The sequence below is a fragment of the Salminus brasiliensis genome, chromosome 17 (assembly GCF_030463535.1).
Source record: "Salminus brasiliensis chromosome 17, fSalBra1.hap2, whole genome shotgun sequence".
Taxonomy (NCBI): domain Eukaryota; kingdom Metazoa; phylum Chordata; class Actinopteri; order Characiformes; family Bryconidae; genus Salminus; species Salminus brasiliensis.
In genome coordinates, this window is record NC_132894.1 from 7,169,306 (window position 1) to 7,196,021 (window position 26,716).

General features: G+C 42.6%; 2 protein-coding genes across 3 annotated transcripts; one reads left to right on the forward strand and one right to left on the reverse strand.

The window, feature by feature from the left end:
- Positions 1–14: 14 nt before the first annotated feature.
- Positions 15–11,483, reverse strand: rnf13 (ring finger protein 13). Its single transcript, XM_072659922.1, has 10 exons — positions 11,322–11,483; positions 9,115–9,263; positions 8,868–8,948; positions 7,359–7,487; positions 6,659–6,746; positions 5,455–5,545; positions 4,266–4,371; positions 4,082–4,175; positions 2,246–2,326; positions 15–1,456 (listed from the first exon to the last, which is right to left on the reverse strand). The coding sequence occupies exons 2-10, from the start codon at positions 9,226–9,228 to the stop codon at positions 1,092–1,094; spliced, it is 1,149 nt and encodes a 382-aa protein (XP_072516023.1). The 5' UTR covers positions 9,229–9,263; positions 11,322–11,483; the 3' UTR covers positions 15–1,091.
- A 3,943-nt stretch (positions 11,484–15,426) lies between these two features.
- Positions 15,427–25,842, forward strand: srfa (serum response factor a). Of its 2 annotated transcripts, none has more exons than XM_072660671.1 (7): positions 15,427–16,012; positions 17,051–17,317; positions 18,163–18,430; positions 18,847–18,948; positions 19,877–20,059; positions 20,162–20,238; positions 21,543–25,842. In XM_072660671.1, exons 1-7 carry the CDS (start codon positions 15,647–15,649, stop codon positions 21,633–21,635), a joined length of 1,356 nt encoding a protein of 451 aa, XP_072516772.1. In that variant the 5' UTR covers positions 15,427–15,646; the 3' UTR covers positions 21,636–25,842. The 2 variants fall into 2 exon arrangements, with proteins under 2 accessions (XP_072516772.1, XP_072516773.1); XM_072660672.1 differs by having other exon boundaries at positions 18,856–18,948.
- Positions 25,843–26,716: the final 874 nt, after the last annotated feature.

Below are 26,716 nucleotides of genomic sequence, written 5' to 3' on the forward strand. Positions count from 1 at the left end.
GGTTTGATTAAGTCTTTTGAAACAAAAAAAAATCACTTTATTGATGAAGTGAAAACAGATTTACACGAGTGGACAAAAGACTTGGACAACAAAATGGATCAGATTGTAACAGATCAAAGTTTCAAATACAGAAATAATGAAATTACGTATTAAAATAAAATAAAAAAAACGTACAGAATGACAAATCAATTACTCATGAGGGAGCACGCTGCACTGAATCTCAGGGCTGGCTTTTCAACTGTTCTGTGTTTCGGTTTGACGGCCGTTTAAAAAAAAATTATAAAATGAGAAAAAAGCACTTCATTCCTACACCAGATCCAGTTTTGGCTGAATTTGGTTTCTGTCCATTAACGTTAGCTTCGTTCAAACAGTTGTTCGTGCCGAGCGATTCTCCCGGATCGTTAGTCAGTTTGGCAAAATTATTACAAAGTAATCTCACAGCTGAAACTACAGTTTGGAAACATTAGTAAAACGGTACTAGATAAAAGATGAGTTATGGTTCTCCAGTCAGAACCCTGTTTATAATTTAAACACTGCTCAGATTGCAGATGTTTAGACTCTGCGCCCCCTTCAAATGTTTTCAACTTTACAGCGTTTGTTAAAGCGTAAAGTTAAAACCTCACTGCACAACTTTACCTATATATTAAACCCCCGCCATTAGCATATCTTTAATCAGATGAGAATTATTAATGTCAGAGTGATTCGCATAAACATACAGCGGTACACAAACACACACACACTGCGGTTATTATTATTCCAGTGTACAAGGAGTGTTTTCTGATGGTAAGCTGAGTGTAACGGTCACGTCCCGCTGAGCATGCGCAGCGTTCACTCACGCCGTGAATTCTTTTTTTCCCCTCTGCAGAGGTAATTCAGCAGAGCTGGAGCATGTGTGGGTGTGTCTGTGTGAGTGGGTGTGTCTGAGTGTGTGTCTGTGTGCGCAAGAGAGATGAATTTAAACAAGCAGTGATGAAATGTTTCTCTGAAAGTGCAATCCCCACCCCGATACCCACCCACCGCCCCCCTCCCGTCAGTACAGTCTGATTAGTTTGGGCTGCAGTGTTTTAAAGTCTTTAGTTTAGACTTGCGCTTTAAGCCTTCGCTCCGTCACCTGACGGTCGCTCCTGCTGCAGCTGCACCACCACCGTTTCCACGGTAACCTCCTCCTCGCTGTCGCTGGTGTCCATGTCGCTCTGCTCGTCGTAGTTGGAGGATTCCTCGTGGTCCTGTGGAGACAGCGCTGTCGCCATGGTGCCGAACGAGTGAGCGCTGGTGGACGCCAGCGAGCGCAGGAGCGGAGTGTTTTCCGAAATCTCCTCGTTCTCCTCCGGGCCGCTGTCTCCGGAGTCAGAGTCCGAGTCTGAGTCGCCCTCGGATGGAACCACCTTCTGCTTACACACTGGACACGTCTTCTTCGTCTTGGTCAGCCAGGGGTCCACGCACTTGCAGTGATACGCTAAGGACCACGAAAGAGAGAGAGAGAGAGAGAGAGAGAGAGAGATTATTTCCAATAATAAACAGCACAGTGTAGCACAGTACTATAGTGCAGTATTAGCAACAGAGGTATGGTGTTAAATACAAGCACAGCGTAGAAGAGTAGTGTATAGTGTAGCACAGCAGAATAGTACAATGTATTGTTGGTGTTGTAGCTGATTTGTGAAGCATACAGCTGTATGGTGTAGTAGGGTGGCAGAGTCTGTTGTAGTGTAGTAGTATAGTGCTGAATACACGCATAGTGTAGTACAGTGCTATGTATAGTAGGATATCACAGTACAGTACAAAGTAACGTAGGTCAAACATTCTACAGTTGTCAGTTTTGTATGGTGTAGCATGCAGCGGTATAGTGTAGTCTAGTAGTGAGAGTGAGTGAGTGTGTGTGTGTGTGTGTGTGTGTGTGTGTGTGTGTGTTGGTGTGGTGTTGGTGTGGCGCAACAGATAACACCACTACCTGGCATTGAGCAACCACACCATGTGGGAGACAGGGGTTCGATTCCCGGTCTGGGTGACTATGCTGTGCTGTGCTACGCCAATAACACTACATTGGCCCACCTCTGTAAGTCGCTCTGGATAAGAGTGTCAGCTAAATGCCATAAATGTAAATGTAGTAGTGTTTTCTACAAGCATAATATAGTATAGTACAAGTACAATGTAATGAAAAGGTCTAGGTAGCATGGTTGGGAAGTAGTTTAGCATGGTGTAGCATACAGTAGTGTAGTGTAGTACAGTGTGAAGATGTTTAACTGACCGTGGGAGCACGGCAGCACTCGCAGTTTTTCTCCTTCTTCATACTCGTCTAAACAAATCGCACACACGTCGTAAGAATCACCTGCAGAGACAACCAGCAGAGTAATGAAATCCCTCCAGTTTATTCAGACAGTATATTCCCAAATACTTGTCTTACACAGTCTTATGTTATTATAATTAAAGACTAGAAAACGTTCAGTCTCACAAAAAAACAAACAAAAAAAAACTGCTGGTTAAATAATATGTTAACTTAATAATTAAATGAATAAGCCCTGAATAAATAAACAGACGTTGCAGGAAATTCCCATTCAGCGACTATACTAGACTCATTAATCCTAGTCCTTAAAAAACAACAAAGGTTCTTGACTGAAGAAACAAAGTATATGTAAAAACATTATGAACCCTTGAATGGAGCCCTGTGGTACACCAGATTCAGTACTCAGCATTTAATCATTATAAAAATTGAATTTTAAAATAGAATTTTACTACTCTGCATTTTCTGATGGTGGAAGAGCCAACTAAGTGGCATTTAACCTGATCAGATCTGAGACCTAGAACCTTCAGAAAGAAAAGACGCAGAAGTAGAAGCAGCTCAGCAAAGAAATGTGAAGAAAATTTGGGATTAGCAGCTCTGTTCACTATTTACAGCAGAATTCCATTAGTGATAGTCTGACGACTTCTGATTGGTTAGGAATGCAGCCTTGTGTCTAAATTTAACCAAGTTCATTGCTATGTGGGAGACTTTACAGATTATGATCTTCTGAATAATCATCTCAGTAAAAAAACAAACAAAAACACAGTGACCGAGTTGATCTTAACACCGCCTCTGACTGTGTGCCAGACGGATGGGCTGCTTTTCCTTTTGGAGAGCGTCCTGATGATGGTAGAAAGTGTGTGTGCTTGTGTGTGTGTATGTGTGTGTGTAAGCAGTGGAATTCATGCTGCACTCCAGGAATTCCAGTCTTTCCTGCAGGAGGAGGTGCTGTGGGTGTTTATGCGAGTTATAAACGAACATGTTTTCTGGCAGAGAGCCGCAGGGCTGCGCGTGGCCTTGTATGGAGAAAGAACCTCACCAGGATTGTTCTGCTCCACAGCAGCGGCAGACCACTGCTGAAGACTGGAGCTGCAAGCTAAACCTCAGCTTCTAAATTTCTAAGAATATTCTTTTACATGCTGTTAACAACGAATCCATAAATGAAAAATGTCAAACAGTCTGTGGCACACAGATCAGCCCAAACAGCACGCTGCTGAAGAGCTAATCCGATTAAAATATAATTAACTAATTACTCACCAGACTACAGACAATTAAGCACTTAAGGAATTAAAAGAGTATTACACTCATCTCTCATCTGTTCTGTGTCTACAACACACTCACACACCCCCCAGCTGCCAGGGGGTGCACCACACATTACACTGGGTTTTACTCATCTTCTTAATCTCATTTTAAAACACTCCACTAAACATCAGTTCTGGTAACCAGCAACTCTTAAAACCTAAACAAGGCTGCTTTCCCAGACATGGATTAAACTTAGACTGGGACTAACCTGCCACTCTAACTTGTTTACAGAGTCATGGCGGAAACCAAACAAATAACTGAAAAAGACAGTATCAGAGAACAGCTTGATGGTGAAGGAGAAGGTTAAGGGGTGAAGGTTGAGGTAAACAGTGATGTGGAGAGAGTACACTGAGAAGGTCGCTCAGACAATAACCTGATCAATACTTATTTAACTGAGGCTTCACTGTGTCCCATAATCTAGCCACACATTGACTCTCGTTACGAGTGGTGAAGAAAAACGAGAAAAGTCCAGAACTACTGTTGAATTTAGTGCCACGTTACCTTTCTTATATTTGTGAATGGGAAGTTTCTTCAGCTGGTCTTTGCGCAGGCGGCTCCTCCTGGCCCTGTGACGATCCTGAACAAACTTTGTGATCTAAACACAAAAAGAGAGCAGCCGATTAAACCCAAACACCCACAGCAGCGGGGATTTCTAAAGCTTTGATAAACATTTCTTGCAACCCACCATAAACACCACAATGAGGATGAGGCAGATTCCAACGATGATGAGGAACGGGATCAGGTAGTATTCCAGAGGTAAGCTGAAATCTGGCATGACGATCACATGACCTCTAAAAACAAAATGAGCAAAACTTAGGTTAAAAATGTTAAGGTCAGAGCTGGGGGGGGTCCAGTCAGTGTGTGTTCAGACAGCAAGTTTTAATCGGTTTAAGCAAACCCTGGTGCGATCGCTTTGTTAGAACAAGTGAGAACAATGCCATTAAAACCCTGGAGCACCAAACAAAATAGGTCAGTACATTTCCCAAAATTTCCCAAAGTGACGACCAAGTGTAAACACATGTGACTAAAATTTTATTAGGATACAATCCAGATACTAGTTACATGAAGTGACCAGGTGTAAACGTAAGAGAGTCAGACTCTCTGAACATCTGCTTTGCACTAAAGCTGTTTTTACTTTCAATTTAATACACACACACAACTGCGCAAAATGTGTGTATTGATTGTGTGTGTGACATTGTGTGCAAAATCTAATGTGCATTAATATGTAACATGCATTTTTTAAAATAAAACATATTAACAAACATATCACAGTTACTGTCACCAATCACCTGTGACTTTTTATCATGTTTCTATTGCGTTTAGAAAAAAAATACAGTATGAACACAAAACACTCCTGAACCGATTCAGAACCAATTCTGAACTGAATCTTCTTCTGCTTTGGGCCAGAATAAGTGAAAACGTAATGCAGAAGTGGTTAATAGAGCCCTCTGCTGATTTAAGTCTCTTATTAAAATGGGTTTTTTATTTGAATGGGGAGAAAATACCGCACACTCAGGAAAACATTAGGACTCATATGTGTTCAACATAGGTGTTATTTTGCACAATAACACAGTAATAATAATAATAATAATAATAATGGTAAAGCAGTCAGATCATATTATATGTTTGTAAACCAAATCTACATTTTTAACAGCTTTTGTGTAGTTTTACACATGCTGCAGAATATAAATTTGCGCTAAACTATTGCATGCAAGAAATAAAAAAATGACCGTATTTGTTAAATTGAACCTTCTACATAGGTTACCATCTGTGTATGATTTCATTCAGAAAAGGAATGTGCATGGGTCATTTTTATGGAAATGCATGTCAGGATGAGTTTAGTCATACTGCCCAGACCTGAGTGGAATACTCACCCTTTCTCATAGGTGTACTCCTCCTTAAGAGCGTTGGCAGCATCTTCTCCGATGAACACAGATGGAATGTCTATCTGCTTCACAATATCCACTATAACACACACACACAGAGAGAGAGAGAGAGAGAGAGAGAGAGAGAGAGAGAGAGGAGAGAGAGAGAGAGAGAGAGAGAGAGAGAGAGAGAGAGAGAGAGAGAGAGAGAGAGAGAGAGAGAGATCAACACTCAAGACTGACCAAAGTAGACCACTACATAAACACTTAACTGTTTTGAAGAGCAACTGGGTGATTTCCTGATTAACTGATTTATTTGTTAAATTTAAAAGAGCCCAAAAAGAGTCTCCCTGAGCTCCACATATGAAGTCCGTGTGGGTTTATGAACCAAAAATCTTGTATTTTTACACAACCGTTTTCCAACCTCTCTTTATCCCAGGCTGTTTCTCTTTGTACCTTTACAGTAATTGGTACACCACACAACGTGTCAAGTCGTAGCAGAGCATAAAAAGAATGGGTCTCTCACACTTCTCAAATGTGTTTTGCATTAACTAGCAGATATGCGCCACCATTTGCGCCAAAAACGCCTTTGGGTGAGGTTGTGGGTGTAAGGAGTCATCGTGGTGGGCACAGAGCACAGCACATTTTGGAGGATACTCTACGTGTAAGGCAGATGTTTGGCTTCTTATACAAACTTCTGTTCCACCTTAAATGGTGCTGCAAAATTGGACAAGTACTGGCGCCAGAATGTAACTGCTACATCATTTAAGGCGAGGCGTAATGTTTAAATAAGAAACTGCCTAAGCATCACACTTTTCCTGCTTGGTTTCCATTGGCTATTGAAGGGACCATTTAGTTTAGAGTCGGTAACCAGAGTACAATACTAGATTACGTTCAAGACCGGGTCAAAAAAACGTTTGATATGCTCCAACTCTGAGTCCAAGTCTGCACCCCTCACACATTACTCAAGTCTATCTCCAACTGCCGAATCTGAAGTCAGACGGGCACCAAAAAAAAAAAAAAAAAAAAAATAATAATAATAATAAAAAAAAAATAATAATAATAAAATATCATAGTGTAACCCTGGCGAAGGACGGCTGTGTAAATTAGCTCTTTTCTGATTAGCTGCCTCATTAAAGAAAAGCAGAACCCAGACTGAAACCGTCCAAATAACCTCAGCACATGTTGGCGTGAGTGTGCGTGTTGGACTTACAGTCATTAGAGCCCATACTGATCAAGTCGTCAGAGTCCACATTGTGAACAATAGCTGCTTTATATCCTGCACGCTGAGCATGAAGAACCTGCAGAAATACACACATACACACACAGAATGAACAACAGAGAGAATGCAAGAGAGATCACAGAAATTGGAGAAAGAAAAACAAAAGAAAGACAGAAATATTTACAATTTTATAAAACAAACACTAAAATCACAGCTAAAGCTGAACTCTAAAGCTGAGTTTATTACACCTATCAGCAAACTTTAAACAACACTAGCTTGATAAAACAGACAAATCCATAATCAATAGAATGATCAGTTCTATACTCATCAGCACTTCTGTGCTGTGAGGAACTCTTGCTCTGCTGAGGGGGAACTCCTGTGATGCAGAAACACCAAATAAGGAATCAAAGAGTATGGACATGAGAGCATGCACACACCTACAGTCTCTACAGTCTCTGAGCTAATTCTCACAGTGTGTGTAACATTGTGAAGGTCACACATTTTACACAAACAAATGTGCTCTAAAAACTCAAAATCTGCACTGGATAAGTACAGCAATTAAATTTGTTACTCTGTCAGTATTAAGGACGTTCTGACTGATCAGAGACCAGCAGGTGGCGCTAATCACTCACAGACAGACAGGGTTAGCTTTATTACACCAGGGTTAAAACACACACAGAGCGGATTGTACCTTGATGTCAAAGTTACAGTCGAAGCGTTTGATGAGGACAATGAAGGTACTGGAGTTTTCCCGGCCTCTGATTGGTGGAGGCTCGATGGGTTCACAGGCGTTCTCTGGCCTAGCTCCAATAAGGAAGCCCTTGAAACAAAAAGAACCGATCAGATCCCCTAATATGAGGATACAACATTCATACAGACTTCAAAAGGACACAATCAAATCAAATAATAATAAAAAAAATTCAAATAGACAAAATCAATAATTTCTTTTAAAAAACTAATATATATTATATATTATATATAATATATATATATATATATATATATATATATATATATATATATATATATATATATATATATATATATATATACACACACACACACACTGCTACACACACACAACCAGGCTGAGAGACAATTTAAGTACTTTAAGTTCTGCAGCGCCCCCTGCTGGCACCTCTCTGTACCACAATGCGGGGAGAGCATTTGAGTCCCAAAATATCGAGTTTTGCTTCAGGTTTATCCCTAAAGGTACCCCTTGGATGCTCAACATTAAGTTGGCAAATTTAAACACCATCAATAAATAATAACACTAACAACATCAAACTTATTCACAATGGTTTATTTATCACCTTCATTTATTCATTGCATGACTGTACTCTGTTTACTGCGTTTACTAAATCAGGGCTGAAATAATTCCCCCACAGAAATGATGCTACAGTCTGACTTCTCCCCCTCAGCCACCCTGCTGCGGCTCAGAAAGTAATTGTGAGTAATAGTGTAATCATCACATTCAGATCTTTACCAGAACCCATCTAACACCCCCACCATGCAGTTTAATTTATAACAGAACAGGGGCGCTCCTTGGGTTGGTGTTTAAACCCACGGTAAGGAACAGATATAGTTCTTTGGTCCTGATTGTAAAACAGTAATAAAGGATTAGTGTACACAGGGAGTCACAAGGAGAGCACATGAGCGTCGAAACAGGCCAAAATACCTCTTACACAGCAGTCTAGCCATAATAAAGGCCGGAATAAAGCTGCATTACTCTGAGCTGCTGTACATTTATGGCCTTTCCCTGTGAACACAGCTCTGTCTACAGGTTAAACCCCCGGCAGTCTGACTACTGCACTCTATAACCTGTCTCCACAGTCTACATTTCTCATGTTTTCAGACACGTTTGTGTAAAGCTGCACATCTCAGAAGTGAGTCACTGACCACTGACCTTGTCTATTTGGAGTGGCTACTTGTAAAACTCTTAATAAACATTTCAATGAGCCAAAATAAACAAAGTCAATTGTCTGTGAGTGTGTCTACCTGTAAAACTCTAAATAACATTAAAATAAACCCAAATAAATATAAATACTTTGACCAGCAGGTAATTGAACCCCTCACTCCCACCAACCCAGCCCAACACAAAGACTTACAGGGCTGATAAATTAGGTTGTGTGTACATTATTTCTTTCTACTGAGAGTTGTGTTTTCCTTTGAGAATTTAATCAGAGTTTAACTGGCTCACCTTGAGCCCCTCGCTGGGCAGCCTGTATCCGAACCTCGCAGGCAGGTCATCAAAACTCTCCGTCTTATTATCCACGGAGAACTGAAACACACACACTGCTGTTACCCTCACACTCTTAGCTTCTGTAACCTACTCACACTTAAACTTTACTATGAGAGCGGGAAAGTGTGAGAGTGAGTGAGTGAGTGTGTGTGTGAGAGAGAGAGAGAGAGAGAGAGAGAGAGAGAGAAGATGGCGAGAGACTCACTGCGGAGATATCAGCCTCCACAGGCAGCAGGTTGATGAAGGTGAAGATCTGGATGGTGAAGAGTGTGTAAATCTGCGCTGCTGACAGCATTAGCACACCCAGAGACAGCAGCATCTTCACAGACACACACGAACGTGTGCAGGGTCCACCTAAAAAAAACATATATACACACACACAGACACACACACACACACACACACACACACCTGCCAATTAAGCTATGAAGAAGTCACAAATCTAAAGTTCAGGTAGTTATGGGTAGGGTATGTCAGTGGGTTTGGAAGTTGATGGGTATAGATAAGTGTTGGTATGCATGTCAATGGGTATGAAAGTTGCAGGTATGAAAGAGTATAGACGGCAATGGATATGGTTACTATGGAAACGGAAATCTGAGAGTATGGGTGGGTAGGGATGTTGGTAGGTATGGAAATCTCTGGGAAATCTCATTGATGGGTCTGGAAAGAAATCTGAGGGTATAGATGGGCAGGGATGTCAGTGGGTATGGATGACTATGAAAGTCGATGGGTATGTAGGAGTATGGGTGTGTACGAAAGTTCACTGGTACGGGTCAGTATGGTTGTCCATGAGTGTGGGTGCTGAAGGCTGCAGAAAATGCTGGACAGGATGTGGGAGGAAAACAACAAATCTGATCTGATAACAGACCAATCCTGATACAGCACACACTCCCACTGTGTGCTTTAATGTTAGCAGTGTTTCTTCCTGTGGGATACGGGAGTGTTTGAGTAGTTTGATCACAACAGCCTATATTTAGACGATCATCTGATTAACACGTGTAATTTATTTTTGTGTCAAAACTGTTGCAACTAAAAAAAATCCTTACTTGCTTAATTTTGCAAGAATTAGGTTAACTGCGTTGAACAGACTAACAAACCCGACGAATTCAATTCCAGTATGTTTTTAGTTTATTTATGTGGCATCTAATACTAATGTAACCAGACTACTACAACACATATAACTGAATTGTAGAGTTGGACGGCAGACGCCTCAGTGAGACACAGGTACACATTCAGGTTACCCGGTCATACTGACAGGCAGTCTTAGTCAGAACTAGGCAAAAATAAAGGGACTTCATTTTCATAAGGGACATTTCATTTTTGGTGATACTGATTGTGCTCTGAGCCACCATATAAACGGTTCAGGGGAACGGGACGAGATCTGGAAGAGCCAGGAATCTCTCGGAGAAACCTGTTCACAGGTCAGGAGGGTGGTGCACCTTCCACTGTGCAGCGTTGCTTACAAAACATGATTTTCGGGGAACAGTCATGAGAAGAAAACGTTAACTTTAGTGATCTCGTCACAAAACTCAACGTACTACAGAACAGCTACAGAAGTCAGATAAGTTATGGAAACACATACTGTGGTCTGTGGGCATTTTAAGCGGGTTATGAATATTTGGTTGCGAGAAACAGAACAAAAACTGGTGTGATGACTGTTCCTGATTTCAACAAAGATTCAGGAAATGTGCCAAAAGCAATTGAAGAAAAGCTATAAAAAGCCTCGACCTTTCAGAACTTCCTGATTTTGATGAAATATTCAATTGGAAACAACTGTACTTTCAGTCACAGCAAGACTAAAGAAACTGAAAGTGTTTGATTAGAAGATAAAGGATAAAGGATAGCAAGACTTAGCTATTATTGATCATTAAAACTGGTCGATTCTGTGGACTGAGACTAAATCATACATTATAAACCTTCTCCTTTTCCATTGATATGTGTTTACTAACAAACCACACGGTAAAGGTTAGCAAACTTTACTAAGATGTAGCATTACAAGCAGAAGCATGTATCTATAACAATAAAAGTAATAATAAGCAAATACTTCTGACCAAAATCTTAATAAATTAAACCCCACCTGAACACAAACGCAGCGCTAAATAAAGAAGCTAGTGCTAGCTAGCTAACCGGGCTGGCCGTGGGCTAAAAACACACCAGTTACACAACCCCTAAAACCACTAACCACAGTAAAAACAGCAGAATAAACACCATCAAATGTATAATTTACCCCTAAATAACATACAATAACGAGTAGTTTCAAACATTTGCAATTAGTAAGGGTCTATTTTGGCCTCACTCCGTTTCACCAGCTAGCTAGTAACGCTAATGTCAGCTTAGCTAGTGCTAGCTAGCTAACTACCAGCTAGCGGAGCAGCGAGTCTCTCCGGCTTTAATGGAATAAAAAGAGCTTACCTTCACATTAAAGCGGCAAAACAGCGGTTTACATTAAATCATATCAACTGTTCAAGTCCCAAGTTCCTTCCTTCAACACAACACTCAGCTACATCAGCCCAACTGCGCATAGGCCAAGCTGCGGAACACACCATCAACAACCCCAACAGCCCAGCAGTGTATTCACTAGATAGGGCGAACCTTGGCTCTCTGTATGTACACTACCCCTTGATTTGTACACTACCCCTAGACTTCTGTAGAACCTCTTGGTTTTACGACATATGACGACACACGGCTAGTGGTTAGATACAGTATATAAAATATACTGTAGTTTTGTATAATAAAATACAAAAATATGATTTTAAGGAAATCAAAACATGTCTAGGGATAAAAGGAAGTTGGAGATGTTGATTGTGTTAAAAAGTTAGTAGGTTTTAAAGAAATGATCTTAAAGCAGCAGGCACACCATCCTGCACATCTCACAGCAGCCAGCACACCAACCGCCACATCCTAAAGCACTGGCACACCAACCGCCACATCCTAAAGCACTGGCACACCAACCGCCACATCCTAAAGCACTGGCACACCAACCGCCACATCCTAAAGCACTGGCACACCAATCGCCACATCCTAAAGCACTGGCACACCAACCGCCACATCCTAAAGCACTGGCACACCAACCGCCACATCCTAAAGCACTGGCACACCAACCGCCACATCCTAAAGCACTGGCACACCAATCGCCACATCCTAAAGCACTGGCACACCAATCGCCACATCCTAAAGCACTGGCACACCAACCGCCACATCCTAAAGCACTGGCACACCAACCGCCACATCCTAAAGCACTGGCACACCAACCGCCACATCCTAAAGCACTGGCACACCAACCGCCACATCCTAAAGCACTGGCACACCAATCGCCACATCCTAAAGCACTGGCACACCAACCGCCACATCCTAAAGCACTGGCACACCAACCGCCACATCCTAAAGCACTGGCACACCAACCGCCACATCCTAAAGCACTGGCACACCAACCGCCACATCCTAAAGCACTGGCACACCAATCGCCACATCCTAAAGCACTGGCACACCAATCGCCACATCCTAAAGCACTGGCACACCAACCGCCACATCCTAAAGCACTGGCACACCAACCGCCACATCCTAAAGCACTGGCACACCAACCGCCACATCCTAAAGCACTGGCACACCAACCGCCACATCCTAAAGCACTGGCACACCAATCGCCACATCCTAAAGCACTGGCACACCAATCGCCACATCCTAAAGCACTGGCACACCAACCGCCACATCCTAAAGCACTGGCACACCAACCGCCACATCCTAAAGCACTGGCACACCAACCACCACATCCTAAAGCACTGGCACACCAATCGCCACATCCTAAAGCACTGGCACACCAACCACCACATCCTAAAGCACTGGCACACCAACCGCCACATCTTACAGCACTGGCACACCAACCACCACATCCTAAAGCACTGGCACACCAACCGCCACATCCTAAAGCACTGGCACACCAACCGCCGCATCTTACAGCACTGGCACACCAACCGCCACATCCTAAAGCACTGGCACACCAACCGCCGCATCTTACAGCACTGGCACACCAACCGCCACATCCTAAAGCACTGGCACACCAACCTTCACATCCTAAAGCACTGGCACACCATCCTGCACATCTCACAGCAGCCAGCACACCAACCGCCACATCCTAAAGCACTGGCACACCAACCGCCACATCCTAAAGCACTGGCACACCAACCGCCACATCCTAAAGCACTGGCACACCAATCGCCACATCCTAAAGCACTGGCACACCATCCTGCACATCTCACAGCAGCCAGCACACCAACCGCCACATCCTAAAGCACTGGCACACCAACCGCCACATCCTAAAGCACTGGCACACCAACTGCCACATCCTAAAGCACTGGCACACCAACCGCCACATCTTACAGCAGCCAGCACACCAACCGCCACATCTTACAGCAGCCAGCACACCAACCGCCACATCCCAAAGCACTGGCACACCAACCGCCACATCTTACAGCAGCCAGCACACCAACCGCCACATCTTACAGCAGCCAGCACACCAACCGCCACATCCTAAAGCACTGGCACACCAACCGCCACATCCTAAAGCACTAGCACACCAACCGCCACATCCTAAAGCACTGGCACACCAACCGCCACATCCTAAAGCACTGGCACACCAACCACCACATCCTTAAGCACTGGCACACCAACCGCCACATCCTAAAGCACTGGCACACCAACCGCCACATCTTACAGCAGCCAGCATACCAACCGCCACATTTTACAGCAGCCAGCACACCAACCACCACATCCTAAAGCACTGGCACACCAACCGCCACATCTTACAGCAGCCAGCATACCAACCGCCACATCTCACAGCAGCCAGCACACCAACTGCCACATCTCAGAGCAGCCAACATACCAACTGCCACATCCTAAAGCACTGGCACACCAACCGCCACATCCTAAAGCACTGGCACACCAACCGCCACATCCTAAAGCACTGGCACACCAACCGCCACATCCTAAAGCACTGGCACACCAACCGCCACATCTTACAGCAGCCAGCACACCAACCGCCACATCTTACAGCAGCCAGCACACCAACTGCCACATCCTAAAGCACTGGCACACAAACCACCATGATTTACAGAAGCTGCCACACCAACCGCCACATCTTCCAGCAGCCAGCATACCAACATTCAGATACTTTTGTGCACACAGCAAATGCACACACACACACACACTGTCCTGTCACTGTAGAGAAGTGCTGCCAATAGAATAGGCCTCTCTGGAGCAGATCACTGGCACCATGCTGCCTAATGCCAGGTGTGAGCTAGAAGGGTATAAAGCCCCAGAGCAGCACTGAGCTGTGGAGCAGTGGGAGAACTGTGTTCTCTGGAATGATGGATGGTGCTCCATCCGATACCTTTGGGAGGAGTTGGGCAGCTGGGGATGAGGTGGGGTCAACATCCTGACCTCACTAATGCTCACTAATGTGTTTAAAGGAGATCTCGCCCCATCTGCAGAGCTGTAGGATGAACCAGGCGAGAAAAGGGCGTCCTGATGTCTCTGGGAGTGCTCAAGTGAGCCGGAGTATGAAAACAACAAACACACACTCACACACCTTCAGTGGCACCCCCAAAAAGTGCCACAATCTCAAAGTGCCAGGTGGCCTGCTGGCAACTTTAAGATGTGCCGGGTGGTATGCCGGCTGCATTAAGATGTGCCGACTGAAGTGCTACCAACACATGGCAGCTGGGTGCTGGCCCCAATATAAGTGACAGGTGGTGTTTTAGTATGTGCCGGGTGAAATGCCGGCACAGCACCCGTCAGAAAAGGATTTGAAGTTCCATCTCGAGAAACTTACATGGCTCTACATGAACTGCCTCTGGTTCAAGTGGCTAAAATTTTGTGCGATAGCGCCATCATCTGGATTAAAGAGTTCTGCCCCAAGGACTGTCCTAAACTAAACATCATTAAATAAATAAATTCCCAGATTATCAAACTCTCCACAGCTCTGCAGCTCCTAACGCGAGCCTACTCGCAGGCAGGGTCCCTCAGACTAAAGGTAGGATGTTTCTGCACTGCTGGCCTGCGTCTAATAGTTTTATGGCCTAGATAGTGCACTACGCAGGGAGCAGTGAGCAATTTAAGACACAGCCATGATTTATCGGTCTTGCATTTTAAAGTCCCGCCTCTTTCTGTTTCTACCAATCAGGTCGCGGAGCTCGGACTCCCCATATAAGGAGTATTATTACCATAAAAGGCAATATCATCGTTCTTTATATGGAGGAAAGTAGATCCGGTTCTAAACATCCGAACACGTCCCTGTGCGACTAGGGATGTTTAACTGGACTGCAGTCTGTTTTATACATTTAAATGGAACAGAACAGAACATTGTGTAGTCCAGATTGCATAAACCATGGTTTGATGATGCTGCAGAAAGTGTTGGGTAATGTAAGTGGTCTATTGGGAACTATCTAATGGGGCGGATGCACGCCAAGCGATCGCCGTTTGAATGGGTGGAGCTGATGGTGTGATGCGGTTTGATTGACGGCTCTTCTCGCTAAACTTTGTTCGCTGTTGTGAGCGGCGGGTTCACCACGTTTAATTTTTTTTATATTTCTGTGTTTATAAAGCGCTTCGCTTCGGATTACAGAGTTAAAATGTGTCCATGTCGGTAATAATCCGGATTAAACGCGGTTTTCTCAGTTTTGAACTCTGTTAGCTTGTGTTAGCCGTTAGCACGGCGGCCCGGTTGCAGCTAGCTAACTGTGATGTTGGGGGGAAGTGAGGCGGCTCTGGGAGCGATGAGCTCCGGGATAAGTCTCCCTGACGGCGGCCGGTTCGACAACAGGGCCTGCGAAACCCAGGTGACTCTGAGCGGGTCGGAGGTGGACTCCGAGTCAGGGGAGGAAGAGGACGCGACGGTGTCTAGCGGGGACAGGAGGGGTGTGAAGCGGGAGAGAGCCGAGCCGGAGGCCGGAGCTGCGGCGGCGGGGTTCGTTGTCGCGGGCGGAGCAGCGGGAGCCAAACCGGGCAAAAAGACTCGAGGACGGGTCAAGATTAAGATGGAGTTTATTGACAACAAGTTGAGACGGTACACGACTTTTAGCAAGAGGAAAACTGGCATTATGAAGAAGGTGAGGGAGTTTGTGAGGAAGCTAAAGTTGGTTGCCACTTTTTCTGATTTTCCGTTCCACCTTAAATGGAGCAGCAGCCTCAGGCGCCCCGAGGTGATTTAGTGTAACCGCCGATGCGACTGCAGCATCATTTAAGGTGGAACTAAGAAGATGCTGGTTAGCTTAGCATAGCTGTAGCATAGGTTACAGCCTACAGCATAACCAAACAACACTAGCTAGTTTTACTTTAGCTAGTAAATTAATATTAACCGTTTAAGTATTGCCTACACTTAGTTACATGTTAGCAGATTAAAATAAGGCCTATTTTCTGACCTTATGTGTACTAGTAAACTTTAATATTAATGTATAAAGAATGACTTTCAATGAAGTTAAATGAAGCACTGCTGAAGTTTCGGTGTAGCTACACATCAGTGTAAAAGTGGATGTGGACAACAGCACTTTACTCATATCCCACTGTATCCTACTGTTTCACAATATAGTTATGAGCATGACAGTATTTACCGCCTTCCCCCTTCAGTTATCAATAGTTATCAATAAAAGAAAAACACCTGTCTGTCCATCCGTCCATCCATCTGTGTGTAGGGTGATTTCACACTTTCACAGCTTTCATCCTGGCTCAGTAAATCAGACCTGTGAACACCACCACCCATAATGTAGTGTTATGTAGATGGAGTCTAAGTCATCAGTGCTGAAGAGGACCAGAAAGAGGACCAGAAAGAGGACGGTCTTCACTTTAGAGTTCACTTGCAGTGTGAACACGAAAAAACCCACAAAAGATTGTTGCAGTTTGTTCGGTTAATCTAAAGCAAATCGTATGTGAAAACATCTCTTGAGTTTTCTAGCTAAACTGAAAAATCTTGCTTTGTGAAATACTCACGAATTCTGGCTCACGAAGTAGGATTTATTGCATATCCAGCTAAATTTGAGCCCAATTGAATGTGCTTACATCCAACCTGCTCCAGGACAGGTCTGAATTTTGGATCTTAAGCAGCGACTGGATCGGTCAGGACTTTCTCTCTTTTTCTCTTTCTCTTCTAGGCATATGAACTGTCCACTCTGACCGGTACGCAGGTGTTGTTATTAGTGGCCAGTGAGACGGGTCATGTGTACACGTTTGCGACGCGGAAGCTGCAGCCGATGATCACCAGCGAGACGGGAAAAGCACTGATCCAGACGTGTCTGAACTCTCCGGATTCGCCGCCCCGTGCCGACTCCTCCACTGACCAGCGTATGAGCGCCACCGGCTTCGAGGAAACGGACCTGACCTACCAGGTGTCCGAGGCAGATGGCCAGTCGGATCCTAAGGTGAGTTGTATGCTGCTGTTTTTAATATGGCTGAGCAAAGTCTGCTGAATCTGTGTGTTTCTGTGGGATATCTGAGAATACTTTTGTTTTTTTTTTCTGGGTGGAAATTATAGGTTAATATAACTTTCCTCCACCCCATGGGGCATGGTGACCTCATTTAAAACCAGGAGACGTTTAGAGGCAGTAGATGTGGTTGTTTGGGTGAGTTGTTGGTAGGGTGGTTAGGTGAGTGTGTCAGTGGGCGAGTGGGTCAATAAGTCAGTGGTTGGATGAATGGTTAAGTGGTTGGGTGGGTTGATCAGAAGTTGCAGTGTGTAGGTCAGTGGTTTGGTGAATGGGTTAGCGGTTCAGTAAGCCTTACTGTGATTGGGTGTGTTGGTCAGTTGTTCAGTGGCTGGATGGTTGAGCAATAAAGGTTTAGGGCTTATTCCTATAAATTTGATTGGGCTGGAAAAGGTTAAACATTCTTTGATTGTTTTTGCCTTCATTATTCCTGATGTTTTCTCAACACAGACCATGAATGCTCTGGATGCTCTGCTGAATGTTGTGTAAATGTTCTTTTGTGTGTGTGTGTGTGTGTGTGTGTGTGTGTTTATATCCTGTTTGACCCTATGAATAAATTTAGATATTGTAATGCTACATGCAGTTTAATTTAGTAGATAAAAACATTCAGAATGTGTTAATAGTAAAATAGATAATGGTAGATTGTATTTCACACCAAACCCAAGTGACTTTGTCTATATCTTAGTCATTACGTTAGCCAAAACAAATATACATTTCTGTCGTCTGAATGATAGTGACGCGGGGCTCATCTCAAACTTCCGTTAATTTGAGGTTTGTTTCAGGACCTGATGAAGCCGCCATTCACCACAGCGAACGTGTCCACCTGCAGCACCAACAGCACCAGCCAGTCCTCGCCCTCCCAGTCCCCTTGTTCTTCAGCTGCTCTACAGACACAGAGCACTGGACCACCACTCTCCAGCACCTCCTGCTGGTCAGTGTCAGCAGGCATGAACTCACACACTGTGGCTAATTCTAACAGCACGGTGCTGAAGGCAGGGGCCACTGCAGCCGGAGTGGTGCAGTTACCCGGGGGATTCGCACTGATGTCTGGTGAGTGCACAGTTGGTAAAGCTGTTTGTGTAATGTTTCAATGAATTATTAATTAAAGCACTCTTGCCTGTTTCTTTTACTTAAATTGGTGGGTTAATATTAGTGTACATGCTGTAATGATTTAATAGGGTTGCAGTTCACATTAGTCCGCAAGAATTACTACTGCTACTGATCCACTACTGGCTCGTCTTTATGATGCTGGTCATTTAAATGTTCTGTACAGTACCCATGTTCTCATTCACAAGTAATTTACAGAAATATGAATGTAATAAAAATTAGAAGAGAGCTTCACACCCTAGTTCATACAGTTCAAAAATAGCAAGCCACCATTCAGGGATAATGTAAAATATGGGTCTTCCCAATGGGTGCTGTATAGCACACAAAGGCATGTTCTCTGATCTTTGTCTCTGTGTCAGGTGGTCCAGCCTCTCAGCAGCTACAGACCATCCAGGTTCACACAAGTCCTCCAAGCAGTGACAGCAGTCCTGAGATTACCCAGAATTCTTCCAGCCCTACTGGTAAGGCAACCAAGCAGCTGCAAGCTGTTCTGCTTCATTTCAGTGAAGCTCACTTTTCAGTAAACTTTACAAACACCCAAAAACCTACATCCCTAAGCAACCACCTGGATCAACGTCACCAGGAAATGTACAATTTATTTGTAGAGGGTTCCCACTGCACAAAATTATATGCCCAGCATCTCCCAGGCATTCTGCTTGTCTAGAGTTCAGTAAATACGTCACATATAAGCTTCAGATATCATCTAATGTAATCTAATACACACTGTATCCAAATGTTAGTGGACACGCTTTCTAATGGATGTATTCAGCTACATTAAGTTATCTAGTCCCTGTAGAGAGATGCAAATAGAATTGGACTCTCTGGAGCAGAAAAACATGAACCTAATTAGCACCATGCCTAATACCAGGTGTTTGCTAGAGGGGTATAAAGCCCACCAGCATATAGCTGAAGAGCAGTTGGACGGAGTTCTTCAGAATGATTGTGCTCCATCTAATACTTCTGGGATGAGTTGGGGAGTTAGGAAATTAGGTGGGGTGGTAATCATTCAAAGTCCTAAACAATCAAATCCTTTCATTAATGTTCCATAATCTAGTAGAAAGCCTTCCCTGGACGATAGAGACAGTTACTCCAACAAAAAACGGAGGAAACACTTTTTAATACCCTATTCAGAAGAAACAATAGATGAGCAGGTGTCCCAATACTTTTGTACTTCCACATAATGTATATGATGTATCCAGTGTCCCGTCAGTTTCAAATTTCACACCATCGGCTCCTCACTGTTACAGGTTTAAGCCAAGTACAGCTACAGATTAGCTCCATCTGTTGCTTGTATGTGATTTACCCATCAGATTTCAGTCGCTACTCTGGTATTCTGTTTATTTGTTTGTTTACTCTTTTTTTTTTTCCCCCACTTCCTCTCTGTCACAGTAAGTCAGGCTGCCGTAGTGACATCTGTGCCTTCCTCGCTGGCGGGTCATGTCATGTACCCCAGCGCAGTGATGTACGCCACACCCACCTCAGCGTTGCCGGACAGAGGCCTCACAGTGTTGAACCCATTCACCCCACCTGCAACAGCCATGCACGTGGCCCACAGCCAGCCGCAGGAGTCCGGTTAGCGCTACTGCTTATTTTTATTGCTAAATAAAAGAAAGATTTCATTATGTTGTGCTGCGGCGTTACAGTGAATGTACATATGTTTCTGCATATCTTCAGGTGCAGTCCCTCAGATGTTCCTAACGGGTCCTCCTGGAACAGTGCAAATTCCCGTCTCTGCTGTCCCCCTGCACTCGGTAACATTGCTCTTGTATTTGCTATGTCATGTATGTGTTGGATTGGTCCCAAATTCTTGTTCTCACAACCATAACAGTACTTACTTAAGTTAATTAACCAACATTTTAAGTAAATGTATTTACACTGAATACACTTTTTACGTACATTTCCTGAGAGCTTCTCATGTAGGGATCACTGTACTTTCACTGTATGTGCAAATTGTTGTGGGCACCCCTTTTAATGAGCGCACTCAGCTACTTTAAGTTGCACCCATTGCATTTGACACAAATGTGCAAATACACACACACACACACACACACACACACACACACACACTCACAGCTTGTCTAGGCCCTGTAGAGAGGTATTTCAAGGAGAATGGGACCCTCTGGAACAGATAAACATGAACCTATTGGCATCATGTGCTGATTATATTGGCAGTATTGGCAGAAAAAAAAAAGCCCCCCAACATTAAGCTGTGGAGCAGTGGGACTGTGTTCTCTGGAATGATGGGGATTTGGGGTGACGTGGCAGGGTGATCATCAAACATCCTGATCTCACTAACGCTCTTGTCGCTGAAAGCAATCAAATCCTTACATCAATGCTCCAGAATGTAATAAAAAGCCTTCCCTGGGCAGTGGAGACTCCAACAAAAGCAGGATAAACTCTTTTTAATACCCTCTAATTCAGAAGAAACAATAAATGAGTTTGCGTCCCAATACTTTTGTATTTGTAGATATCTGACATCATCAAACTTGTCATGTCTCAATTGTAACCAGTCTCTTATCAGACATTGTGCACTGAACATTTTTTTATATCAATAATCCAAGATGATCATTTCTGATTGTACAATCATTTAAAGCGTTCAGAGCTGGTGGTTTCTTCTTGTATGATCATTAAAAAAAACATATTGGTAGTTTTGTGTCATCTTCACAACTCATAGCACCTCATATTAGAAATTTCTTAACCACTGTTGTTTAAAGAGCCCCACCCTGTCTTTTTGTTTATTTATTTTTTTATTCTCTAATAATTTAAAGAGCTGAAATCCGGCATGGTCATCTTACCATGGTTATGTTGAGCACAATGCAGTTTGCTGTGAAGTGTGAATGTTAAGATGCCTTGGCATGAAGGGATGTGTAATGTAAATGTATAGTAGTGTTTTTAAGCTGTGTACAGGTTGTGTTTTTAGAATGCCAACATAACTAATAATTTCTCAAGTATTCAGATTATTAGGGCCAGTCATAGTGTTGTGGTCTATTTATCACTAATCTTTAAAAAAAAAAAACTGATACATTTTTGTGATGTTATTCTAATCTTGTTTCAGATGCTGATAAATCAGCAGCCTGGGAGCAGCAGCAGCACCACCACTCTGACCGAGCTCCGGGTGGTCAACCTGGACAATCCAAAAGGAGACTGACCTGAACGGCACATCGATTTGACCACACTTTCAATCAGCCACGCCATCAGACTTGTATTTATTACTGCATTTCTGCTGTATGGGGGCATTCAACGTGTAGGATGGTGTGAAGCGGGATAACTGAGTGCTGGCTCTACGTGTTGGGTGGGACGCGGGACAGATGATCATGGATATTCTTCTGCTATTTCTCTGCTCATGATGGATTTGAGCTTCCCCTGCTTTCACCGCTGGTGCTGTTGGTTCGGCCTTTTTTACGAAAGTGCACACAGTTGGAGTATGAAAATCTGCAGATGTTCAAATGCTTGCAAAAACAGTTTTTTTTTTAGTTTGTTTCGTTTTAGATCATTGCTGAAACATGACTGTTTTTAAATCCACACGTTAAAAATAAGGGCACCTTATCATTGTCCGTTGCCACACTAGGTGTGATGTGCAGAAAGCAGGTTGTGGTCTTGGGCCGGTTTACCAACCCTGTTATTATCAGCCTGTTGGCAAGAGGCTTCATTCCATGCAGTTTGTGCCAAACTCTCAGCTTTAATCTGTTATTTTCAGTGCCAGAAGGATTTGAATCATGCAGATTTAAAAGCATTCCACCCTGTCTGTACTTTAGTGGTGTTCATTTCATCCTCCCTTTCGCTACAGTCAAAGGAGTGTTCTGTCGTTCTTCGTTCTGTGAGAAGAACAAGTTAATCTGCTCACGATGAGGATCGGAACAATAACTTCAGTGATCGACTAACGCCGGTACTGGAAGAAAAGGGTGTTCTGGTTTTCTTAAAAAAACAATAAATAATAATAATTAGCTACAAATAATAACTAATACTTACCAGATATCAGGTTTATTCCTACTTGAATAAGTTGCAGATTATTTGGGTCAACTCTGTATCAGATGATTAGATTTTATAAACTGTTTCTGATCACCTCAGATATACTCAACACTTTTAGAAAGTTTAGTGGGCAAATCTTTAGGTTGTGCCTTCATTAGTTTCTGTGATATGAAGGCTTCAGGAACAAGGGTTTGGCTTTGATATATTTTAAAATTAGTTAATAACTTCGATACCCTTAATGTTAAATGTATAAAATATAGTTTAAGATCTATCTGAAAACTGAAGATGCAGAAATGTTAAAATACTGGAGACAAGTTCTCAATAGGAGCAAATTTTCCACTCTATATCAGTTTTGATATGAATCGAAACCTATGTGCATCAACATAATCTTACTTGTTTCTTTTTTTATATATATATTTTTATCATTAAATTCTGTTAGTTCTTTTCCCCCACTGTTTGTGTACATGGAGAACTCAAACACAGAACCAACTGAGCAACTCGAGCCGCTTATATTATTGTTCATTAATCGTAATCGAGGTAAAATGTGTGTGTGTGTGTGTGTTTGCTACCACAGATGGGTAAAACGCTGAGGACACATTTCACTGTACATAGTGCAGTGACAAATACTTGCATCTTTGCCTAAACAGACTATAAAAGGTACATTGAGTAATGGAGGTCAGAGCTTCAGTGGAAATACAGAGAGATATAAAAGTATTTGGGCATCTCTGTATTTTCATTAGAACAGTCAGACCAATAATAATGCCTGAAATATCCGCTTTCTCATATCAGAGGTCCAGATATTTTCACATGTCAAAGATAAAACCTCCCAGGACAGTCTGAATCAGGGTATGTTGAGGCCACACCTCCTTTAAACATCTCATCTATTTCTAAACTACAGCAGATACAAACCTAATATTTAACACTGCTAAACCCACTGACATTATCTAGGATGGTCAGTCAGGAGGTCTTTCACGCACATTTGTGTGTCTGTGTTTAGAGGCCAGGCTTCAGCGGAGCATAGTAATAATATTAATATAAATATCACCTGGTTTGTGTTTCTGTTCTTACCTGCTCTTAGTTCTGACAGAGGAAAATTAAGACGGGTTAAGGAATGCTCAGATTTCTGAAGACCACAGACAGTATTTTTATTCCCCAGTATTTCTAGAGTGTCAGACTGCTTACAACGAAGAGGGATGCAGATTTGTTAGTCAGTGGCATCCCTCACCCAAGATGTCGTAAAGTGGAAATTGCAGAATCACAGAGAACAGTGGTTATCAGAATAAATGCTTTAATGTAAGTCGAGACAGATGGCATACATGTGATCAGTTCAGCTGTGTAGCCATCAGAAAGATCAAAATAATGTAGGAAACAGGAGAAGTGCTTCAGCATTCTGAAAGATTACAGACCTGATCTCATTTATTGTGATGGAAGAACATCTCTACCATCTGCTAAATGTGAGATTTTGTGGTTATTGGAGGGTTCTCTTAATGAGGGTGAGCATACACTTGGTGCTCCTGGAGTCCCACTCTGCATTTTCCCACTACTGTTAAAGCAGAAAGAGACAAACAGACGCAGCAGATGTTAGGGGTGTGTATTGGCAAGAACCTGGGGATACAATACGCATCAGAATACAGAAGTTATGATTCAGTTTTTGCGATACTGTAAGCAAATCAAAATATTGTCTTTTTCATGAATCACATTTTAGGAAAACCCTTAATAATTTATGCCATCATATGCATAAAATCTGAGTAAAAGAAAAGTTGACTTCATCCAATCCCCAGAACAGTGGGGTCTGATAACTGTCTGCCACCAATCTTTGCATGTAAACTATTCACCAAAAATACTGTGTCAATACTGTGCTTCAATACAGTATTGCAAAGCGTAATATCACAATACTTCAAAATGTTGATATTCTTGTACACCCCTAGCAGAGATATATGGCTTCAAATTCACCTTTACAAAGAGACAGTCCAAAGTCTGATCTGAGTCCAAGTTAAGTTAAGATAACCAAGATAAATATTAGACCATAAATATATGGACCATATTTTCCCTCTACCAACCTGTTCACTTGTATATAACACTCCGCAGCTCTTAGCTGGAGAGCTGCGACTGTGTGTTAAGAGTTAGCAGACAATAAATGTGAGAGGTTCTCTAAACGAAACTGAAGGTTTCATGTCTACGCGAGTTGCTTACATTCTGTGTCTTAGCTGTGTTAGCTTGTCCCGTCTGGACCATCTGGTGCTAACTCTAGTTTCATGGGTTTCCTAGGTTAAAAAAAAACGCTTGGCCACAATGAAAATGTACCCATCACTACATCTGTTGTAAATGTAGTCTTGAACAGTGGTGCTGCAGTTTCTGCAGAGTGAAAATAACCTGTTTAAAGACTTGCCAAGCCCTTTCTGATGATGTATCTTGAAGGTGGAAGGAGCTGCATGCAATGCATGCTGGGTATTGTAGTGAGATTTCAATGAGCAAGAACACAAAGCATATTATTTCCAGCTCTGATGAGGCTGAAGGAGATGAAGCTGCTCTAGGATTTCGCACATCACCACACTGTAAACTGTAGTTTTAGGCCGGACTGTCCTTTTAAAGGGAAAGGAGGCTGGGTTTGGGATGGAAAAGTGCTTATTCATTAATATTCCGTTTTGTTTGGGTATTTATGCACTTCAGGTTAGATAAGAGTTGTCTTTGTCCTTTATGTCTCTTCATGTATCGTCTTTTTATGCTTATGCACAGTTTTATCATTTAGCTGTATTGAGGAACTTTGTGTGTATGTGTGTGTGTAACACTAAAAAGGCTGAATGTAAGTTGCACCCTGTATCCACTGTGTGTCTAAACACCGTTTTATCATTATTCAGTTCTGACAATCTGAAACTGGCTGAATTATAAGTTCTTTATTGCTGTGTAGTTTCTTTCGCACTGATTGAACTCTTTTCACAGACTGAGCTTTCTTTACTTTAGTTTTCTTTAGTACTTTAGTTTAATCCTAGTTTGTAGTGAAGTTAGTTTACAGAGATTGTAGATGCTCCAGTACCAGTGTGCCAACAGTAAGACATTTATCCAGTTAAACAGTGGCCAGTTTATCAGGTCTCTCGTTTTTTGGGTTTTGTTTTGGGTTTTTTTTTTCTCTCAGCACATTTTTTTCTTTTTTAATTAAAAGGCCTTCATGCACTTCTGGAAAAGCAAGCCAAGTACTCATTATTTGGTTTGATGACGATGATGATAATAGGATGATTCTTGTTACACACTGGCTGGGATTTGCTAGTTTCAGTAAGAAGAATTTATTGGGTGTTTTGTTTTTGTAAATATTTTTAAAAACATCTGAAAGATTATTAAACACCCTTGTAACTCACATGGTTTTATAATAAAAGCATAATTTTTTACAATTTGATGTATTTTTAATGTTTGTTTTAATAATAAACCTTTTACCGCTTACTTACATGCTGTTACACGTTATTAGGTAAAGTGTACTGTTATTTGATTAGTTATGGATCATCACTGATTACATCAGTTACACAAAGGAAGGGATCTTCAGGAATTCTAGAAAGCTGGATAAACAATTACATATTAAAATTAATTACATTTCCTGATTCAGTTCTATAAACTTTGGCAATACTTTGGATATATGTGCTAATTGGGTATTGGGACATTTGCGCATTCATTGTTTCTTCTGAAATGAAGAGTATTAAAAAAAGAGTCTATGTGTTTAGAGACTGTCTCTACTGTCCAGGGAAGGAGGCTTTCTACAAGATTTTGGAGGCGACTTGCTGTGAGGATTTCATTGTGTTCAACCACAAGAGTGTTATTTAGGTCAGGATGCTGACCTAAATAACTCCTCTCCAACTCCTCTGCAACTCTTCAGCCCACCCCAACAGTACTGAACAGAGCACCAGCCATCATTCCAGATAATGCAGTTCCACTGCTCCGCACCTCAATTCTTTGGTGGGGTGAGGGAGGGGGTGGATTTCTACCCCTCTGGCCCACACCTGGCATTAGGCATGGATCCAAGAGGTTCATGTTTATCTGCTCCAGATAGTCCTATTCCATTGGCAGTACTTCTCCACAGGGACTAGACAAGCTGTTACTTAAGTGAGCTGAATTCATTTCTTTAGAAGCGGTGTCCACAAACATTTGGACATATACTGTATATTAGAAAAATACCCAGTGGCAGGTGAAAGATGCAAAAGTTCTGCTGTTGGGAATGGTTAAGTGAATGGAAGATTCACAGATAGGCACAGTTTGCTGTGCGACAGGTCTGGA

Excerpts from the sequence above, each read along its gene's own strand:
- rnf13 (XM_072659922.1), bottom strand. The coding sequence starts at position 9,228 with ATGCTGCTGTCTCTGGGTGTGCTAATGCTGTCAGCAGCGCAGATTTAC. Across the intron at positions 6,747-7,358 it reads ACTGTAACTTTGACATCAAG|GTTCTTCATGCTCAGCGTGC; the intron begins GTACAATCCGCT and ends GTATTTCTGCAG. Across the intron at positions 1,457-2,245 it reads AGTGCTGCCGTGCTCCCACG|CGTATCACTGCAAGTGCGTG; the intron begins GTCAGTTAAACA and ends CGTGGTCCTTAG.
- srfa (XM_072660671.1), top strand. The coding sequence starts at position 15,647 with ATGTTGGGGGGAAGTGAGGCGGCTCTGGGAGCGATGAGCTCCGGGATA. Across the intron at positions 17,318-18,162 it reads ATGGCCAGTCGGATCCTAAG|GACCTGATGAAGCCGCCATT; the intron begins GTGAGTTGTATG and ends GGTTTGTTTCAG. Across the intron at positions 18,431-18,846 it reads GGGATTCGCACTGATGTCTG|GTGGTCCAGCCTCTCAGCAG; the intron begins GTGAGTGCACAG and ends TCTCTGTGTCAG.